Source organism: Zosterops lateralis (assembly GCF_965231275.1).
Source record: "Zosterops lateralis genome assembly, chromosome: 3".
In the NCBI taxonomy this organism is placed as follows: Eukaryota; Metazoa; Chordata; class Aves; order Passeriformes; family Zosteropidae; genus Zosterops; species Zosterops lateralis.
Window position 1 is genome coordinate 57684840 of NC_139764.1, and position 21704 is coordinate 57706543.

General features: G+C 36.7%; 1 protein-coding gene across 1 annotated transcript in view; it reads right to left on the reverse strand.

Moving 5' to 3' along the window:
• Positions 1-3455: 3455 nt before the first annotated feature.
• EYA4 (EYA transcriptional coactivator and phosphatase 4) overlaps positions 3456-21704 on the reverse strand; it is a 141994-nt gene continuing 123745 nt past the window's right edge. The window contains exons 14-20 of the mRNA XM_083858202.1: positions 18886-18975; positions 12688-12746; positions 12419-12579; positions 10204-10318; positions 8304-8425; positions 7050-7150; positions 3456-5261 (exon numbers count right to left, since the gene is read on the reverse strand). Coding sequence (XP_083714328.1) covers positions 5181-5261; positions 7050-7150; positions 8304-8425; positions 10204-10318; positions 12419-12579; positions 12688-12746; positions 18886-18975 — 729 coding nt within the window. The 3' untranslated portion in view covers positions 3456-5180. The remainder of the gene's footprint in view (positions 5262-7049; positions 7151-8303; positions 8426-10203; positions 10319-12418; positions 12580-12687; positions 12747-18885; positions 18976-21704) is intronic.

Sequence of the window (21704 nt, forward strand, 5' to 3'; positions counted from 1 at the left end):
GAAAATCAAAAAAGTTCTCCCAAATTATAAGCATTTCCAAAATGTTTCAGAATCCATTATTTGTTTGGAAAAAAAAAAAAAAAAAAAAAGAAAATTAAACAAGTCAACCTTAAAGTGCATTTTTCTAGAAGAGTTTTATAGGTAATGGATAATGACGAAGAAGCATTTTTGCACCCAAATGAGGAAGAGTCCACCCATAAGTGTTCCCAGTATGATATTTTTACTTCAGTTCATCACTGTGAACATCATGTGCAGAGCACAATGCGAGCGATTTAGGGCACTGAGTCTCTCAGCAATTAGAAGTGAAGATAATGTGCTATCACGCATTTTCTGACTACCTTTTATCTCACTCTTCTGAAAGTTATTGAATGGTTCTTCTCTGGTGTCACATGCAAACCCATTTGGGAGACACACTGTAAAGGTGTTTACTATGCATTTGTCTGCTCAGTAGGTGAGATTTCTTTGTATTTTCTCCACTTGAGTTTTGATAAATTTTCCTTTTTATTCCTAAAAATGAGAAGAAAGCAGATGTATGTACAGAACAGCTGTGCTTGTAAGGGACAGGCTTTAATGAAACCCCTTGCAAAGACGTCCACTACTTACACGCTGCTTCTTGTGGCTGAATCATTGTGGCTACCAAAGCTCTGCCACTTGCCATGTAGTTCCCAAGATCATTATGTTACATCTAAGTGTGCTGATAATGTTACATCTAAGTGTGCTGACAATTCTATGATCCCACTTTGGTCTCTGCTGGCTGACTGTGGAGGGGCTGCCTCCTCCAAATGAAATTCAGTACCTCACTAAAAATATGAAGTACTGCTCCCAAAAACATTTAGAGTTTCATGAGGGTGACCTTCAGCTGGAAAGGCTACTTGCACCTCACAGCCCAGTCTGTCTCCAGAACAACCCATAAAGGTATTAGCATAACATCAGTGAGTGAACTGGCATGGGGATTTAAATGCATACACTGCGTGTCTACATCATCAAATTGTTTTTTTCTGTATTTTGTCTCACAGACACAGCAAAAGAGCTGCTAATTGTCTCTCAGGCTGCATCTGGAGCAAGGCACAGTTCATAGGTGAGCCAGTGTCTACCAGACTATGTACATGGGCTCAGGGCTTCTCCAGGCATGAGCAACAGGGGCAGTGTGGACATCAGAGTCCCAGCTTACACTCGGCTCCTGTAAGAGACACTGCATCTCCCAACCACAAACCAAACAACTTACAACATTGTATAGTGCAGAAAATGACACTTCCAAGTGTATTTATTGAGAATAGTAAAGATGTACATAATTTTACAAGCTTTTAATTTTAGTTTACATTTTTCTTAAATTAGGTAGGCCCTAATAAAATATAATCTGCTAATACATGACAGAGACCCTTGGCTTCAAATCTCCAAAATGCTACTATTGCTGGGATTTTGGCTAATGTCACTTCAGCTCCTCTTCAAAGATACTAAATACCATATTCATTTACAGCATATGTCTGGTGTCCATCCTATAAAGCAGGGATGACTTTCGAACTGCAACCCTGGATCTGGATATGACTTCGCTGCTAAAACCTAGTCTTCCTATCATGGGTCATGCCTATATTCTCCATAAACTCTGCAGTTCCAATGGGATGTAAGATTTCATCTGCCCCAAGATGAAGAGTACTTGTATAGAGTACTATTTGGTTTGGCCTCATCTCTCTTGTCAATGCTTACACTGGAACACACTCTCCACCTGCTTCAGAGCCTGCAAACACTGCTGCTTACACTGGATGTGAATTGGAACAGATCTGGGAGCTAGCTGCTACCTACATGTTTGTGCACAATCTCCACAGGCATCTAAAAATAAGCATAATTTTTAGGTTTTTTCTGCCCTCTTTTACTGAACTGCACAGAGTTATATATAAGATACTATCCCATGACTGTAATCACACAACATTTGCAAGCTGACCACTCAAATGCCTAATGAATGCTCAAGTTCTGTACTGAGAACAGCTAGAGTATCTGCAAAATGCATTTTATTCTATATTTCATTTACCCAAAATATGGGCAAATGGGACCTTGTGCTCAATCTTGGTTGTTGAGGAGAGGCTGAAGGGAAGATAGTTTTTGATTAATATGCTTCTGAATTAAAATGCACTCAATGTCCAAGTGACCAACCTTCAGTTTAATCTTCTTAAGCCCGTCTGGAACAGTCTGGCGGACTGTCACTGCCTTGGTTATTTTCTCCTCTGTATTGTTCATGCAGGAAAATATAAAAGACTAATTTCTCTCTACAAGGCAGGCATATACTACACAATTTTATTTAAAGATATATAGCAATCTTTGCTTAGCAAGAGAGTATTCATGCTCTGAAATTTTGTTTTAGGGTTTTGGTATTGCAAAGCCTTTTGAGCTACATCCTTGAATTTTCTTTGGCTACATGTTTGTGTGGATTACTTGTTTTAACAATTAACTTCTGTTATGGTAACACACAGAACCTTGTCATGCTCTGTAAAACTTCCCTCCTTTTGCCTCCATCTCCTCTCTAGAAGCCCATATATTAATTGAGCCATATCTGCCACAGAAAGCTAAGCACAACTCCAGTGAAGGCACTGCAAACCTTTAATAAGAACCAATGGCTGTTGCTGGGCTACTTTTTGTTTTTACAACTGATTAGGAAAAGAACACTGAAAAACTGAACAAATAACTTGAGAAATAACATTACTTCATGCATTTAAATAACATTATGACATGTAAAAAAAAAAAAAAAGATAAAAAAAGCTAGTTAACCATACAATTTTTTTGTTTTATCGTCTTTTACATTGAGATTTTTTATGTAATGCTGAAACTTGAGAAGGGCTTTAAACTTCTTTCCCATTCCAGTAGAAACACATTTTTTCCCACCTGAAAAACTCCAGAAGGCTGTAGTACAGATTTTTATGACATGTATTTTCAGGTACTGAAAATACAAAGAAGGTATGCATAATTTTTTTGCATTTTGGACACACAAATCTATTACTCAAATATCTACCTAATCTACAGTGATTTCATATGTAGCGAGTCTCATGTGATGGCTTCGAACTGCCCAGTGATAAAAAAATGTTAGTTTGTTGTGTGGTGACTTGTATATCCAATTCCAACACAGCGAATAAATACGTTTTATGAATTTATAGAGGAGTTTCACCTTGTACTTGCAGCAGCTCCAGGCTTTCACCTACCAAGTAACTTTAATAAAACTTCAACAAAGTTTAAATGAGCAAAGTTACTACCTGGTAACTATAGCATATAGTGGCTTAAGAGCACTAAGAGGGAAGATTTTTCACCTCAGTGCTGACTACTGTGCTCATGCAGACATCCTGGAGTTTGCCTTTAACATCTTCTCTTGCAAATGCTTCTTCACGCAGTCAGTGCACATGCAGCCTCAGGTGTCTCCACACAGAGTGTTCAAAATTGTAAAAGCAGTTTCCATCTTCTGCCATGAGAGATGAACCACTTGCTGTCATTTCAGAGTGCTCAGGCTGCACGTGGAACATTAAGGGCCCTGTGTGCATTATGGATCTCGCTCCTTTCCATAGCCGAAAGGATGTTTGAAACTGGCAAGATAATTATTGCTGTGTGGACCGTACCTTTTAATAGAAATTATGGAAGCCAGGGTGATATATTTGTCAATGTTTCTTCATGAAAATCACCTCCTTATCCTCTCCTCAGATGCCTGACATGTATTGAAATTTCTGATTCAAAAACATTTAGGGTTGTCCCTGTGTAATTTTGTTGAGCAATCAAAAATGGATGAGAAAAATCATGCTGAACAAAACAAAATACATGGAAATGTGGAACAAATGGAAAAGGTGTCAAAATGCCATTTTCTTTACCAAAGTGGACTATTCTCCTGAAATGGCCAATGTCACCAACCAGCAATTTCAACAGCTTGTACTGATCCTGAATATGCTAAATGTAGCATCATTTCCACATCCTACTGATGAGAGCTTTTTTAGTAAATTTTCATTCCTAATGAACTTGTGTTTTATTCCCATCTGGGATTAACTCCACATTTTCACCTTCTAGTAATGCCACCTAAACACTTTGTCTGCTGGGTGGAACTTCATTCTGTTATACACAGCAGATGCACTCATTCTATGGCTTTCAGTGGACTTGGTAATAAATGAATATGGGTCTTAGTTCTCTTGCTGGAGAATCAAGAAATGATGCTGAAGATGTTAAACACTATTTCTTCTTTTACCTTTCCAGGTAGCGGTCCCCAGTATCAATCTCCCAATATATTCTTAACTTTTCTCAAAAAATCAGTGGAATTATTCAGAATCCAAATAAAAACACAAACTTTCCTTTATTATTTTTTCTCACTGCAACAAATACTTAAATTCTTTGGTGCAGCCCTGTTCTTTGATTTCTTTGAATTTCAAATTTGGTCATGTCAAAAGTTATCACAAAGGTTTTTTTGTTTATCTACATAGTTTTTAACCAAAATTACATTATAACACACAAACACAGTCTTCCTTTTAAGGCACAACACATCATATGCACATTCTGTTTGCCAAACTTATAAAAGAGACAATATTATATAACCCCTTCCCTCCCCTGCCACCCCATCCCAAAAAAAAAGAAAGAAAAATTGCATCCACTTTCAAAATCAGCTGCTAATAAAGTCACAGTAAATTATTTTCATCAATAATTTACACAAATTACAGGTCTAGACAGGATTATCATTATACAGTCTGAGTGCATTCCAATTCAGATTTTTTGGGTTAGGTAGGCTAAAGTCTGGTTCAAACCTCAGTGCTGAGAATATATCCCATTTTGAGGAATGTTGTTGAACACCACCTTGTTGGCTGGAAAATGCGTTTTGGTGCTTTGCCAGTTCGAGTCCTTTGTTCACTCCTGTCAGGGCTCACTTGGTGTGTACCAGCAACCTCCACAGTTTTAATTCATTTAAAAACGTTGCATATATAAGACCATAGAGCTTTCTTACGTAGCACTAATGTTTTAACTTCATTCAGCAATCTGAATTCTTCAATTTGGAATTTTTAATTCCAAATATTTCTTCCCTTCTTAAGACAATTCATATGTGTAAAGCCAGAGGCATTGAATCACACATAAAAATTCAGTGTACTTGAAATATATATATATATACACACACACATATATATATATATATATATATATAGAAAAGGATCACCAGCTTTAGAACATAGTTACAAATACTCTAGTTCCAGTGCTTGATGGAGAGCCAAGAGGTCCGAATGACTGGATATCCTCCAGAAAGGCATGTTGTGCTGTGTTTGTTAGAGGAGGGAAAAGGTCAGGAAAGATGAACACTGTGACATGGGGAGGCATATGACACATGAGAATAGTTAGAGATTACCAGCACCTATTTTACACCACTGTGTTTCTGGATTGATTTTTGCTATTCAAGTACTGACAAAAATCAGACCAAAATAGATCTGAGCTTAGTAGCTCATCTGACGTTAAAATAATAAGATTATAGTCTTTCTTAATAGTTTCTTTTGAAAATGGCTGTTACTTAGTAAGAGCTACTTGCTTATTGTTAGCATGCAAGCCCATACAAAGGAGCATTAACAGGAAATCCTTTGATTCTCTACTTATTTGACTGCAAAATACTCAATCATCATTTAAACGACTATAAGACTTCCATGAAAAGATGCTTCCCACTCAACACTTCAAAACAGAGCTGAATTAGATTTTTTTCTCCATCCAGGCAGAAAAAGAAATCTCTTTGGATAAGAAAATAACATATTTCTAGTTTAAGAAAAGATAATTTGTGTTGCAGAAAGCATCAGTGTCTCTGAGAGATGCAGGTATATGCACTATTCTCCTTCAACAATTCATCAGAACAGAAAAAAAACCCCATACTTCCATGTCATGTTTAGATCTATTTGAAATGTGCTATATTCATCCATCTCTCTGAATTCTACATCTATCCATGCAAAATATAGCCAATGTTAAGGAAAAAGCATGCCCAACCAGAAAGCACACAATCCAACCACCACTTGTTTAGCAAAAATTATAAAGGACCCATCACCAGTACTGTACCTATATTAAGGAACCATTTGGAATGAGCATTTTGGTTATTTCCATTTTGTTTCCACTCCAACTACAATGCTAAGAGAGTGCTTTATTTTGCTACTCCTAGCACAACAAGATTTAATAACTGGTCCTGCACAGACATTGTGAGGCAAAAAATTCAGTTTCTGCACACTTCCAGGGGTTATACTGGGAAGCATGGCACAAATTACTAATTTGATCTGTTTCTGAACATTAAAAGCTTTACTGCTTTTAAATTTACTACTGAAATTAAACTTGAATTATCATAATGAGGAATGTAGGAAACAATTCTTTTTTAGAAACACAGATTTGGTGCACAATCTCTACATTGTGGTCTTTTTTCTTTAGCAGATATGTCTTTCTTGAAGAAAATTATGTTTTTATCATATTTACTCCAGTAAACTATGGATCTTCATCTATCTTAGCAAAAAAAATAAAAATTGCACAGTTCTTTAGATGTTTTCCACATTTTTGGTAACACTTCTCTTGAAACATCCCCAATTTCAGCATTTTAAGAAAAACACTACCCATCTATCATATCATAACTCTTTCTATCTCTTCTATTTATCTTTTAATTTGCTTGAAGTTTGTCAGACATTTTTGCTGCATCATTTTTCCATCAGTTTTAAAAATAATTTTGTATCTTTGTGATTTTTTTTTTCTTTCCAAAGTGAAGTGAAGCAAATGCTAGAATCCAAATGGTTCATTTTAGTCTAATGTTGATCTCATTATGCTCTTGTTGGCTTGCATCTGTGGACTGAAATTATTTGTCATTTTGTGCAACAGTGACAGAAATGCAAACAGGAAGGCTTGCATTAGTAGCTATGTATCACACCAACATTTCAGAAGACAGGTTACCTTTTTTGCTGCCTGTTCTTCTTCTACACCATCCCCAATTACAACATATACTACTTTTCTGCCAAACCTTTGCATTATTCGTTCAAAGCAACTTTCTTTTCCTGGAAGATAAATGAGATAAGAGTTCAGAGTGAAGTTACCTGATTAGCTGCATGTTCTTCATCTCGGCCATCTCCAATCACAACATAAGTTATGTTAGTGCCAAATCTGGACACTATACGCTCAAAACAGCTCTCTTTGCCTGAAAAACAATGCACTATTTATTCAAGCTATCGAGTGAATTAAGGTGAAGCCTTACAGAGGATTTTTGCAGTGGTAAGACATTCTTACTACTTCTTTTAAAATGTTCCCAGCCTTGGGATTAAGAGCCAAATCTGGTAAGAAGCAATGGAATCCCTTAGTGACACTAAAATGTTTCAGGTAAAACTAGATCTCTTTAATCTTTACAGGAAAGCCACTAAGATAAAGGAATTAGCAAGACTGTAAAGATGAACAGGTTAGTGACTGAATGATTGAATTTAAATATTTACTTATGATTGTAATAATATTCTTACAAGGAAAGTAGAGATTTTATTTCTAATGTATCTGCATCGAGTGGTGTAGTAATTGAAAAAACTTAATTAAATGATGACTGAGATAATAGTTTTGCCTGACACTGCTAGAATATGCACACCACCTTTTCCCTGTGGAAATAATTTAGGAAACATATTGCAATGCTTTTGTCAATGAAGTGACACATTCCATGCTATAAAGGTTGTCGTAGGTATAGAAATTAAGCATTCCTGAATTGATTGGTAAAATCTGCAAAATTATCAGTCATTGTAGGTGGCATCATATTTCACAGGAATGACACCTTCTCTTGGTTTACAGTTTTGGATGCAATTTCCACAAACCATACATTTCTAAACCATAATGCACAAAAGGCACACAGTTGTGAACAGAATGGGGAAGTGCCCTTTTGTTATCCAGCAACACAGGTTCTGTTAGTAACAGCTGTCATTCCCATCACTGATGTACTATCCCTCAGGAAAAGGTTTGTGAAGCTGTGGCCTGGCTTGCATAGAGATGAAGGTCAGAGCAGAATTTAACAGAATTTCTGCTCAGATTTGAATTCACAAAAAACTTTTCTTCATTCTTTTCTGAAAGTTTTTTGTTTTCTGTACCATATGAGGAGTTTCTGAGGCTTTTAATCATCATCTCTATTCATTTAAGCATCACTGAAAATAAGGTGAATATGGAATTCTTTGACATAAACATATCAAAACACATGCAGTGCCTAAATCTTATAATTAAAACTGCTAAGTGTCAGAGGAGTGTTTTAGAACACATCTATTACTGGAAAAAAAATTGGTAATGTAGTGTACTCAAAATGGATGAAAGAAAAATTTTCTTACCTATTTTGGTTGCACTGTAAATATTTTCAATAGGAAAAGCTCCTCCTAAACTGTATAGTAGAACTTTTGCAAGTGCTGGGATAAGCTGGGTTGTTGTTACCAACACGTTTACACAATTACTCCTAAAATGAGAGAAATAGTTTAAGTTTAAATAGTTTTAAAAACAGTACCCAAATGTTGATGATGTGAACCAGCTATGGAGAGCATATTAAGGATCCCTCAACATTTTCTTTCATTCACACAGTATAGCTGCTGAGCCCCACCATTAACAGAAAATTTACATAAAACTCCTGGTGAAATCCTTTAAAAATATCTAGGTCTGATTTGTAGGAAATATTCCACACTGGTTTATAAAAATCAGGTCTTCAAAGATGGGTCTAAGTAAAATACAGACATTTAAGACCACCAACCAGGTATTTGAAGGACCTCCAAAACAATGTATTTGAATGCTTTGAAAGCATAATTTTCATGCTGGCAATTGTCAGTAGCTATCAGCATAATAAAAGAGTTAAGAGAATGCAAAATCATAATTTGTTACTCTTTTATCTGTCTTTTATCTACTCTTTTATCTACACATTTCTCCACAATGGCATTGCTTTCTTCTTCAAGAGTAAAACTATCTATCAAGAGAGGGAGAGATAAGAATGATCATGTGAATAAGCTAGCATGGAATGGTGAGGATGAAAATGAATGGAGAAAATGTGCAGGCCAGAGAACTCAGAGCTGAGCTACTTTAGGCACTCACAGGCTGAAACATGAGCATGCCCATGATGTGGGCATGGAGTTGAAAGTAAGTATTTCTGAGTTTTCCTTCTGGCATTTTCACAAATTCCAAGGAAGACCCTAGGCTGCTGTTTTCACCTTTATGTATCTCAATTTCCTGTTAGTAATGTATCAGTCAGTAATGTTTAGCTGACTCACAGGTAGCTTCTGAAGGTTTATAGTTGTACATTTCTTTGAAGACATGACAAAAGATTGTTATTATTTAACAATCCTGAGTGAAGGATAACAGTTTTCCCCACTCATCCACCAATGCTCAACTGGCCTTCGTTACCAAAAGTCTCTCTAAAGACTAACAAAACAGAAAGAAATACAGAGCTAAACACAACAACTTACACAAATTCGTCCCTTTTTTTTTCCTGAAATGCTTCACACATTGTTAAGTAAACAATTAAGAGATAAGTTTCTTGCAAAAGTTGCTATGTTGAAATTAAGGGTTTTGTGTCTTTCCAAGTTTGTTCTTTACACTTGACACTGAGTCTTTTCCCAGACATGTTTAGAAAGCAAGATGACCTAATGTTGTTCTTTTTCGTGTTTTAAAACCAGGTTTTTTTAGGATTTCTGGTAAGATACATATTGCATGGCTTACTAAGTAGCAGCAGGGTTCACAGTCTGATTGCATCAGAGGAACAATACATTTTGTGTCTCAATATTGGGAACTCAGACTTTTAACTCAGCTAAAAGACATTTTTGGTCTTCTGAAAACTTAAGATTTATACTAAGATATACTGGTTTGCTTGGAAGGACAGAAGAAAAATACCCTTAAGTTCTGGTATCTATACAGTATTTAGGTAGCACTGTGAACAGGCACAAACATTGAAGGACAGAACTGAGAGTTGAGGAGTTCAGAGAATGCTGTCCAGAAAGTAATAAATTAAAAGCTGTCTCAGAATTCTACCATATGCTTTCAATGTACACACATTTGAGAAGACATTTCATACTATCTTTAGTAAATGCTCGAATCAGGATAAAAGAAAGCACTTTCCACTTTTCCTGTGTCCTGTTCAAAACACATAGTAGACCTGTTCTGTTCTTTAAAGGCACTAATTTATTGTAATCTAAAATGTAAATATCCGTTATATGTCTGGAAACTTTTTTTACAGCAGACTCAGATACATACCTTGTGCTGATAATTGATAATGATTTAAGTGCATTTGTTAGCCAGGAGTCTGTCAGAGCTTCAATCTCAGCTCTTAATTGCAACCATGCATCTCTTTTAGCGGGACCCAGGAGACCTTTTATGTAAGAGAAGTGAGAAAAACAGAATTAAATTCTGTATGAGATAGGGTTTATGGTCATTGTTTCTATTTTAAATTCCACTACAACTTGAAAAAAAATCAAAGAGAAAATCTATTGTCTTCAACAGTCAGGAAATCTTAGGTTTTATTTTTACTTCACTATATCAAGGAATGTCAAATAGCATTTCAGGTAATAATAATAATTAGTTGAATTTCTTTATATATCTCAGGCTGCATTTCAAAGTATTCCTTTTAGAAACAGATATTTTTTAAACCAGCTCCTCCCACATACGTTATTCTCAAATTATCAGAGGCAGTGACAAGGAGATCCATGTCACTGGGATCACAGTTGATGACAGTCACAAACGAAGGCACTTTAGAATAAACTGGTCTTTGCAGTACCTGCTTATGTTTAAAACTGCCCTGCTTATGACTCTGCATATATAGTGTGAACCTCAGGTTACACATATGGAAATGTATTTGTTTGCTGATGGCTTGCTCTTCATGTCCTGTTGTAGTTGGTTCCTTTTACAGCATTTAGAGCCTGAAATGGCTGCACATGTTATGTTCTCATATCTCAGTTAGTCCTTAAAAGTTAGTCCTCAAAAATCTCTTTTTGGGTATAAATTGTCAGCCATTTAAGCATACCCAGCCTATTGAATGTTGAGACATGAATTTGTTGGAACCAAGGTATTTCAATTGTAGATTTGGTCATGGAAGAACAGGGAAATAGGCTTCCTGACCTTTAGTATCCCTCTTCTCTTTCACACCCTATGTTCCCAACAAGTGATGATGACTGTCTTCAAAAATCAGAAGTGAAATACTATGGATTAATCTTGCCTTCTGATATTTTCTAGCAGCTCTTTTGAAATAAACAGATACGTATGAGCTAAGAAGATTACTAAAAAGGCTGAGATGTGGAGGACAAATGAAGACACTTGCCCATTAAGGATGGCTTCTATTTCAGATGCAGGATATGTGGGAGACAATAAAAACCTTAATCCAGTGCACCACATATCTGCATTCTTTTTGCAATGTTCTCTCAGTGTTTCCCTGTGCTGTGCTTTTGGACTTGTTCTCTTATCAGTGTTAAGGTTTTATGAAATGTAGCCACTTTAGAATCTTAGATGCATCAGGAGATATAAGAAAACCCAGTAAACATTTGGTTAACACTGTTTCAAGAATTATTAATATGTAAAAACTCTATTCACAACACCAATCAAGGGCAAAGTAGGGCAAGTGAAAGTCAGCCCCCTACTACCACCCTTCGGTCCTATTGCTTCATCCTGTGGTACAGAGAGACTTAACAACCAAGAATGAAAAATGTGACTGTAGGAATTATTGAAGGCTTCTAAGTATTCCCTGTCCTCACAGCCTATTGTTGAGAGGGTCAGCTGACACATTCCCCTCCTCAGAAGAAGGCTGGTTGTCGCTGCAAGTCACATGGGACTCTCCAGAACAGATTCTTTTGGCTCTGCTGCTTGATTGCCTGCAATCTGCTGGTGCAGACATAAGTGAGTCCATGAATTCAAACAGTAACAGCAAAGTTCTTGTCCCAAATGAGATTTGGACTTACTGGAGACAAAACTGTGTAAGCTACAGAGCCAACAAAAGGGGCTATTGTCATGGCAGTGATAGAATTTTCTTGCATCCATTGGTGAAAAATGACTAGCAAGTATCCACCAAAAAGTTTAGGCGACAGTGTTGTTACCAACCAGATCATGAAAAGGTAGGATGGAAATGGCTATCCACAACCAATTTGTGCTGTGAAGCTATACAATATCTTTCCTAGAACAACAGCAAATCTGAGGTAGAATAAGTGGTTCAACAACTCAGTAAGGTAAGATCAGCTGCTCTGAAGGAGGAAACTGAGCTCTGTGGAAGTTTAATGGAAGTTTGCTTGGTTTTCCCAACTGCATTTCCCTGGCACAACAGCACGTGGCTTTGCCATTATAGTCAGTAGCTTTCAACAGCCCATGGTTCAGTCACATCACTCTCCATTCTCCTTGTGGCTTCCCAGTCTCCTTCCCTGGGTGGCAGCTCATCACCATGCAGCTTAGACTGATCAGCATTCAATTTTTTGACAATTGAACTCACCTCCTATGTTGTTCTTGTAAGTATTATACAACTCTTTTACTCTTCTGTAACGGAAAGCCAGCTTCCTCATCCAGTCAACCCCTCCTCTTACACCTGTTGGCAGACAAAGGTTTGCACTACTTGCAGCTGCATGGAAGCCATCAGTTGCAAAACTGTAGGTACTGCAAACACCCAAAATACAGTAAAAATAAATACAATGTATTCCTGTAAATGCTCAAATTATTTCATCTTTAAAAAAAAGAAAAAAAGAAAAAAATTCTGTATCTTACCTTAGGTCTTGTCCATTATCATCAGAAGAAACATCATCTATATGAACTTGATCGCATTCCTGTTAGAAAGAAAAAAAAGCAAACCCAAATGACTAATTTATCTATAAGAAAGTGCAATCACCATTCCTGGGATATGTGTTTAGTGGCAAGCATGGTGGGCTGGGCTAATGGATGGACTAAGTGATATCAGAGGTATTTTCCAACCCGAATGACTCTGTGCTCACCACAGACTTAGTACAGATGAAGAAATGACCAGTGCAGGCCACTGGCTGCACCAGAAGATGGCAGCCTGAGCACACCCACAGTTTCTTACTGCCATCAACTTCTTTAAAATAGTATAACCTTCAACACCTACACAGTCTAAATCACTAGTTAGAACAGACCTTTAGGAAAGCAATATATAATTTTGGTGTGATTTTAGGGAGTAAATTTATTTTAATTGTAAAGCCACAAAAATTGCAAGTCTCATTCACAGTCTCCCTAGCATACCAATACTCAAAAATCACATAAATCTTATTTTCCCACTCCCTAAAAGCAATTGATGGTAAACCTCAACAGACATAAAACTTATATTAAGTAGTTTGGACACTTATCAGGTTCTATTAATTTATGTGAGTGCCTTTGGCTTGAAAATCACATATAATCAGCAATCCTACAGAACTTGATTATTTCCTGGCTTTGGAAGGAATGGAAACAACTCGAGGGAACTGAGGTACATTGGAAAAATGAATTCCCCTCCAAGATGGTTTTACAGCTATCAAATATCCTTATCTGCACAGTGGTTTCAGGACAAAGACAAGAAATTGTGAAAACAAAAGTAAATATATAAGCCAAGCCATCATGCATCATATAATTTTTTTCTGTAATTTCTTGAAATATCATCTTAACCCAAAGACACCCCTGAAATTCAGTGTCCATTTAAGTCAGCGCTTAATTCAGGCCCTCTGTGACATGCAGGGGGTATGTCACAGAGATGAGTTCTGCTCTAAGTTTCCAATCTTTGTCTCATAACAGTGATAAATTGTACAGATAAAGGATAAATCTGAACAGAGGAGTGATTTCCAAATGTGTAAGCCGCAAGTTCCTAGAGTGCGAATTTAGAAAATTATCATTCCATCCTTCTGCTTTGTTTGCTTTGCAGTAAACAAAAACTTAAGACACTTTTACTCACATGAACTAAGTTGTTAAGAAAAAGGGCAATTTTGTATAAAACAAATACATAGAAGTTAATTTTCAAATACATAATTTCATTGCATCACACAAGCAATTATAATTTAAAATATTGGGTCAAAGCTAAAAGAATGAGTTGCCAAGCTCTGCTTATGTGGCTTAATTCATTAAGACAGGATAATAGTGCTGTGTTCAAGGAACAGAAATGAAGCATTTTTCCCCTCACTGGAGAAATAAATTTTTTTTAGTTCTGTCAGAGGAGATTATTTTGAGCTGTAGAATATTTTAGAGAAGCTACTTTTGGATGTAAATAGCAGATGAAGAGGAAAAATAAAGGGGAAGTGGCAGCTGAAATAACAGATTAATTTTTTAATCCTTATCAAATATTTACAGTCCAGAAAAAATGCAACTATGCTTCACCCAGTGTAGGACAGGAACTCAAAAATCAGACAAAAAGCCCTACTGGGAAAAATTCTGACTCTGTATTTTTGCAAAATCTGGGCAATATATGGCTTCTTAATCACCTTCACAGATATCCCTGGAACTGGTGAAAGTGTCAAGTGCAAAAGTTTAAAAATGTTTCCTGCAGATATTAAGGTGTACTAATTAAATGGAGGGCACAGAAAAGCCTTGATGGATAAGGAGTCTCTGCTGCTGTTTGGGTTTTGTTAAGCCTTTCAGCTACATTGTTCCAGCCTTGAAAATTCTAGGTAACTGTTGTGCTGATAATTTCATTATTAAGTTAAATTTGAGTGGGCAGCAAAAGCTCAGCTGTTTAATGTTTCTGTCTCAGAGTTTGTTCATTGTGATTCTGTGACTGACTCCAGGAACAGGATGAGGGGCTGTGCAGTTTTCTGATTAGTCATTCCCTTGTTCCTGCAAGAAGGTTATTAACATACATGTTAACATATATGTTATATAGGAGCTCAAACCCAACAACATCCTCCAGCTTCCTCCTTTCCCCCCTTCTCTTCTCCTCCGGATCTATGGGTCACCTCCTCTCTACATGCTGGCAATACACAAACAAGCTCATGTGCCCATCACTCCTTGCTTTCTCTTACTTTGTTTACTTATCTACTTCGACTAAAACATTTACCTTTTACAAATTCACTTACATGGTGTGGAAAAAACTTGCCATTCAAAAAAGCAGGCAGTTTCAGCAGATTTGAGATAGTTCTCTATTTTTCTCAAAAGAAACAGGAAACTGGTGGCACAACACTGTATCTTTTAAATGACACCAAACAGTTATGGGAAAGAAGGAAAGAAAGCAAGCTCTCTGTCAATTTAAGTATTAAGGTAAAATACTTTTCACAACAGCTACAGTACTGGTTAAGCTCACAGTGGCTGTCAGTGCAATGCCAAAACTAAGAAGCATAAAAATACATTTCCTATTAGAGCAAATACAGGACAGGAATCTAGGTATAATATCTAGCTTTTGCTTGAAACAATACTAATTTAAATTGTATCTGAGTGCAGTCAATTCTCTGCAGCAATTTTTAGGGCCTTGAAAAGTAAAGAATTTAGGGCCTTGAAAAGTAAAGAATTTTTAGGGCCTTTGAAAGTAAAGAATCAACACATTATCCATAAAACTTAACATCCTGGACTGGACAGTAATTTCATTATCCAGTAAAAACACTGACTTAGCACGCTGAACACAAAACTGTTTTTAATAAGGAGATATTCAGCACTATGCTTTCTTAGGCTATATGGAAAACCACTTTTAATATATATGCTTCAGTCTCTTTAAAATCTAGTTTTACCTGCCTCCCAAATTCTGAGCCTTACCTAAATCATATTTTAAATTTCTCATTTCTATTTCTAATGAGAAAAAAAAGGGACAAAATCTCCTTCACAATATGGTAGGATAGTGAAAAAAAATGGAAATATAATTCAGTTTGTTTGAAATGAATACTCTTTTTTTGTGATTCATAGACCTGAGAGTGGAGTGGAATAATGGAGTTGGAAGATTCATGTCTGAATTACTACTTGCAATTATCAGAAATTTTTTTTTTTTGGTGTGCATAATAGGCCTTACCAACATTTCTAAATGCTGTCTTAAAAATGAATACTGAGATAGAAAGAAAAACTCAATTTTATTCCTTACCTCGTTGAAAAGAGAATGCCTTATTTTGGCTATTATTATAAATCTGAGTCTCATCTCTAAGTCTTGTTTAAGCACATGAACTTTCTGGAGCACCAGACTCCTATTTTCATGGCAAAACACCAACTGCCCTCCCAAGCAATACTTCTCAAGCTAACTAAAATTTATAACTTGAGAATGCAATAGCTGGAGAACAGCCTAACCTGAAATAAAACTGCAGCTTGGCTGATTAGAACATGGGTTACTGGGTCAGCAGGGAATGTCTCAGCAGATTGGAATTTCTGCATCAGCAGTCATTGCAGTGAGACAGATTTGCATAGAGGAAGGAAAACTTTATTTTTGTATGTGATAATTTCAATGACTTGGTTATTATTCCTAGAACCTGCTATGTGGTATTAGTAACCAAGAAAGACAGGGGGAAAAAGAAAGTTTAGAGGATGTAGTAACTGGAGTAAATATTAGAGGAATACCAGTTCAGTAGTACTTTACAGTCATCATGTCCAGAGCCACGAAGTTTACTATGGACTGAAGATGAAAGCAAGACAGAAAGTGTCTGTCTGAGGGCTCACCATCAAAAAAGTGACATGATGAACAGGTAAGAAATCTATCTGCCTAGCAAATAAAGGCCTCTCTCACTTCCTCCAGTGAGAAATGAAGGCCTTGTGTCTCGATGGCCATGGTCATCAGCAGCTCAGCACTCATTTTGCTCCCCTGGGGGAAGACAGAGAGAGGAAGACAGAGAAAGAGAGACGGGGAGAGGATGGGAGATGAGGGAAAGATCTCGAGTCAGACTCTGGGAATTCTCAGAATTCATGATACATACATCATGCAGATGCACTGTAATATTCAGTAATGGCCATCTGCTCTGCAAACAGATTTAAACAGACAGATTAATTCATCAGCCTATGGAAGGATGCCTCTACATACTTGGGCACTTTATCCTATTTTCTAAGAAGATAGAAAATTGCTGGTCTTCTCCCACAAATGTATGCATACAGCATACAACTCATTTCAGCATGTGAACTTTGGAATTTTGGTAATTTTGTAAGAGAGCTTGTTTTGAGACTAAGAGGAATTCTGGGCCATAAAATACTAAACTTCTTGTAGAAATTGCGATTATTTAATGCATATAAAAATTGCTTTTAATCAAATTAAACTGATTGATTTATGAGACTCTCTAAGACAGTTCCCAAGTAGTATTTTTTGATTTATCTAAAACTGGGAACTGTTAAAGCTCTGGAATGAGGTGGCATATGAGTTTTCAGACAGGACATTAAAACCATCCTATGAAGATTTGCCAAAATATAATGATCCACCTATGACAGCTGAACTTGTGATCTACAGACAAAATAAATATTGAGATAAAGGAATGATGTTTCAATGGCTATAAGCAAGAATAAAGAGGTATGTAAAGAGGGCAAAGTTCCATTTTGCTGAACTCTTCCACCTGAACTCAGCACAACATTGAAGAACAGATTCTACAGAATGGCTTAAATTTCATGCCACATAAAATCTGAACATGCAGAGGCAAAGGTCTGCTAAAAAGAAGTCTAGGAAATGCTTAGAAAAATTATTTGGAATCTCTCCCTGGTACAGGGTGCCAGAAGGAGATGTTCACTGAATATACTTGCATTGTCAAGAGGTGTCTCACTAGGACTGCAATAAAACACACACTGAGAAAGGCATGTCCAGGGCTCTACTTTCTTAGGTTTCTGCTGCCACAAGAAGGAAGTGCACTTCAGGTGTGGGGTGAAGTAGATTCCAGTTTCTTGACTTTAAAGGAGCAGAGAATAAATGAGATCTGCAAGAGATGACTAAGACAACTGCAGACTGGTACCTTCTGCTTTTTTTTATTGCCTACTTGATGAAGGAACAAAAGACAAAATCAACATCCCAGTGGATAGAAAAATTTCACTTATCTTTATTTTGTCTATTCACTCACCAGAGATCTTTCTCTGGGATTCGAAACAAAACCTCAGAGTCTTCCAACTCCCATTCATGGCAAGTATCTGTCCATAGAGGGAAGTCTTGGATCTACTCTGAGTAAGAAAAAAACTGTTTTAGACCAGCAGAAGGTCTGCAAAGCCCCTAGGCTAATTTGAAGACTGTTTTTCACCCCATGTCTGACACACATGGCTGTAGGCTGTCACTGTCCATACTAACAGATCCAGACTCCAAGAGTGAAATTAAAGGCTTGTGAAGCTCAGCTGACAAGGCTGCTTCCCAGACCACCATCTGTCCCTCTGAGAGTCCATCCATGTGCTTCTGATGGGTGAGCTGCCCACTGAGGACACTTCATAGGAAGGTCTCTCTCTTTTCTGAGCAATTGCCGAATTATATTCTCTGGGTGTATATATATATATATATATATATTCCAAAAATACACTGGTTGCCTGGTTTCCCTGGGAAGAGACATCACTGATCAGAACATTTATCACAGTCCCAGCTCTCTGATGCTTCACTGTTTGAGATAAATGAAGAATATTCTACACTTGAACAAGTAACAGGAGCCTGTAGCCAAAAGGCTGCTCAGGTATGTCAAGAGAAGGACAGTTTCTTCTGGTCAGATTGAGGGCACCCTCTGAAAGTAAATGAATATAGAGAACTTCAAGAGAAGAATGGGAGCAATGTATGTTACCATCCTGGAGATGACAGCAGACAGCTTTACACAGATGGAAACCAAAAAAAGATGGCTACAGGACAAAAAAAGAAATGAGTAGTTTGCAGATTCTCTCTCTCATTGAGTTTCACAGAAGGACTCTGGTGCCACTGGAAGTCAGTGCCACCTGGCTAACCTCTCTCTGATTAGAATATGACAAACCCAGACTACACAGGCAGAAATGGCACACACAATAAACACTAATGCATAACAAAGCCACTAAGTTAAAAATCAGGAATACTGGTGCTAGTATTCCTTTGACTCTTACCTCTAAATCATTAAAAAATAAATGTGTGTCAGCAAGATTAAAAATCATTTCTTCCATTCGCAGTCCAAGGGTCACTGCCATGGGCGGATCCTTACAAAACAAAAAACAAGGTTAGTTAATTACACACCTCTAAGTTATATTAGAATTAGTTTAAAAATTGATGTATATATTATTTTGAAGAATTAACACTGTAAAGAATTTCCCTGAAATCCTTTCAGTGTTAAGCTATTTTAATATAATTCTATAAAAAGACACTGCTGAACCTCTGTTTGTGAGTAAATTCAGAGAGCTGTGGATGTTGAAAAATCAAAATTTTTAAACCCAAGCAATTTGCAACTTGGATGAACTGACAGGAAAAAAAACCAAAAAAACTGGTGGCCATAAACATATACATAAATATAAACATAAACAAGTATAAAGACTGGAAATAGGGATGGCACTTTTCATAAAAGATGCATGTAGGACATACATTCCTGTGGAAAGCATTTATAAGTTTGTTGTTTGCTACAGATCATCCCTTCATTGCTGATGAAACACGGGAATCCTGTCCCTGGATAAGATTCATTCAAAATGTTGCCTTTGTTTGCAAATCGTCCTTCACACTATCTAATTACTCTGCCTCAGCAAGACACCACAAATCTACTGATCTGCAATAACACTGTCTGAGAGTGTTAGGTGTACAGTTAAGGCAAGGTAATTAATCTAACTTTTCCAGGTTTGCTAGGAGAGAGGTAAAGCAGATTTGTGTTACATTTGGTTTAGAGTAACGATCCTTGATGCTTTGCTGACACTTAGTAATTAGTTTGATTATTGCCTTAATCATCTGCCTGAGCTTGTGGGGTTCCCTTAACTTTTTTATGCTTAACATACTGTGGTGGACTTTCAAAACACATGCTGTCCTCTACTCATCAAAATACGAAAAATGTATATATTTCATGATTTAAACTCTGATGATACGAGCAAGTTTTTAGAAATCCCTTCTTAAATACCTTGAGATTTGAAGTCCAAATGTTTACCAGCAAGCAGCAACAAAATCTCACAAAACCTCAAATGATCATTTGTTAGTATTAAGATGAAAGCCTTCTCAACCAGGACCAGACACTCACTATTCCAGGGCTTTGCAATGACAGAATAAAAGATGGCTTCTGCATTCAAGCACTTAATAACTAATGGTAAAATCTGAAACACTGACATACTTCGACTCTTGCTCATGAAAAAATCATACTTGAAGGGGAGAATAGTGTTCAAGAAGTTGTAACGATCCAAAGTTAGACCCAATTCTCTGGCAGTGAAAGGAAATATTTTTATGTTGACCCTTGAACTGGTCTAGACTACCTTTCAGAAGCAAAAAATAAATGTAGTGCCCAGGAAGAGAATTTTTACCCATTCTGTCTTCTGTAGCTATGTTCACTGGATTTGAAAGTCACACAGCTGAAGGCAGAGCCAAGTGCAAAGGTCAGATTTCCAAGAGGATGATTAAGGAACACCATTAACAGATTAGCAAAACTCATGTTAGGCACTGAGAACACAAATCACCAAAATACCTTGGACTCACGAGATTCCTCATCAAGCCATAATGCTTTTATCAAAATGTCATCACATATAAACACATTTGTGTCTTTCATTTGTGTTTCTTTTCTGTGCATTGGAAACTACAAATTTTTTCTCCCTAGATACAATATAACAGAGTATTTGCAATATTCCTTTTTACCTTAATTCTATGAACATTAAGACTCATGCATAATTTTATGCACAGGTGGTAACTCATTATTATTTATATAAGTTATTCACTGGAGTGCTTCCAAAACTGGAATCTCAGACTTCTAATTCTCAGCCTCTTTTTTCCTGGACAGAAGTAGTCTTGAATGCAGAAATCTCCGACAATGTTTTCCATTATAATTCAATTTGTTTTTACAGAAGCTACCAACTATGTATGACAATTCCCTGCCTTGCCTAGTATAGTTGAAAGATGTAAATGTGACAAAGCTCATGATTTTCTTATTAATAGTAGTTTTGTAACCAATTATGCCTGACTATTACTACTAAAATTATATTTCCTACATTCCTGTTTTGATAAAGGCATGAGAAGCCTACTGCTAGGTACGGTACATAAAATAAAATAAAGCAAAGCAAAGAGAATTTGTTTCAGCTTAGCATAAAATCACTATGGGATCTCCCTGTAACAACTTCTGCTAGGGAGAATTGCTGGAATTGAACTCTCAAGATATGAATAAATCTTCCCTTAATAAATTGGCCAAAACTTTGCACTGAAACTCTTTAACAAGAATTAAATATCATGTTCCATCCAGCTCTTGCCATATTAAGTTCTTTCCTTCACATACAAAAATAGACAAGTAAGCAGATTTGTAAGTGTCTTGTGGCTTTATAGTGTTTGCACAATATGGAGGAACATGACAATCATCATTTTACTGTCTATCAGCCTGAAGCAGAAATTACAGACTGATTCAAGCGGCACAAAGGACGGAGTGTTGAAAAGAAAGCAAGAAAGTTGCAGTTGATACAGATCTTAGCACAGCAAATTGAAAAACTTAGTAAGAGGCAGAGTGAACTTCTGGCAAAATTGTATTTTATGCTACTCTGCACAAGCACACACAGTAGAGGAAAGAATGGTTAAAAAAAAAATCTGGAAGTTTTCCCCAGATAATTCACAGAAGAAAGAACAATTTTTTGGCCCGCAGAAGTATGATGTTAGCCAGATATCATTAGTGTGCAGAAGAATCAAGATCAGCTACAACACTTCTGTACACCTAAATACAAATTACTTATGTTAGGATGAAGGCACTAAACTGGAGCCAGAC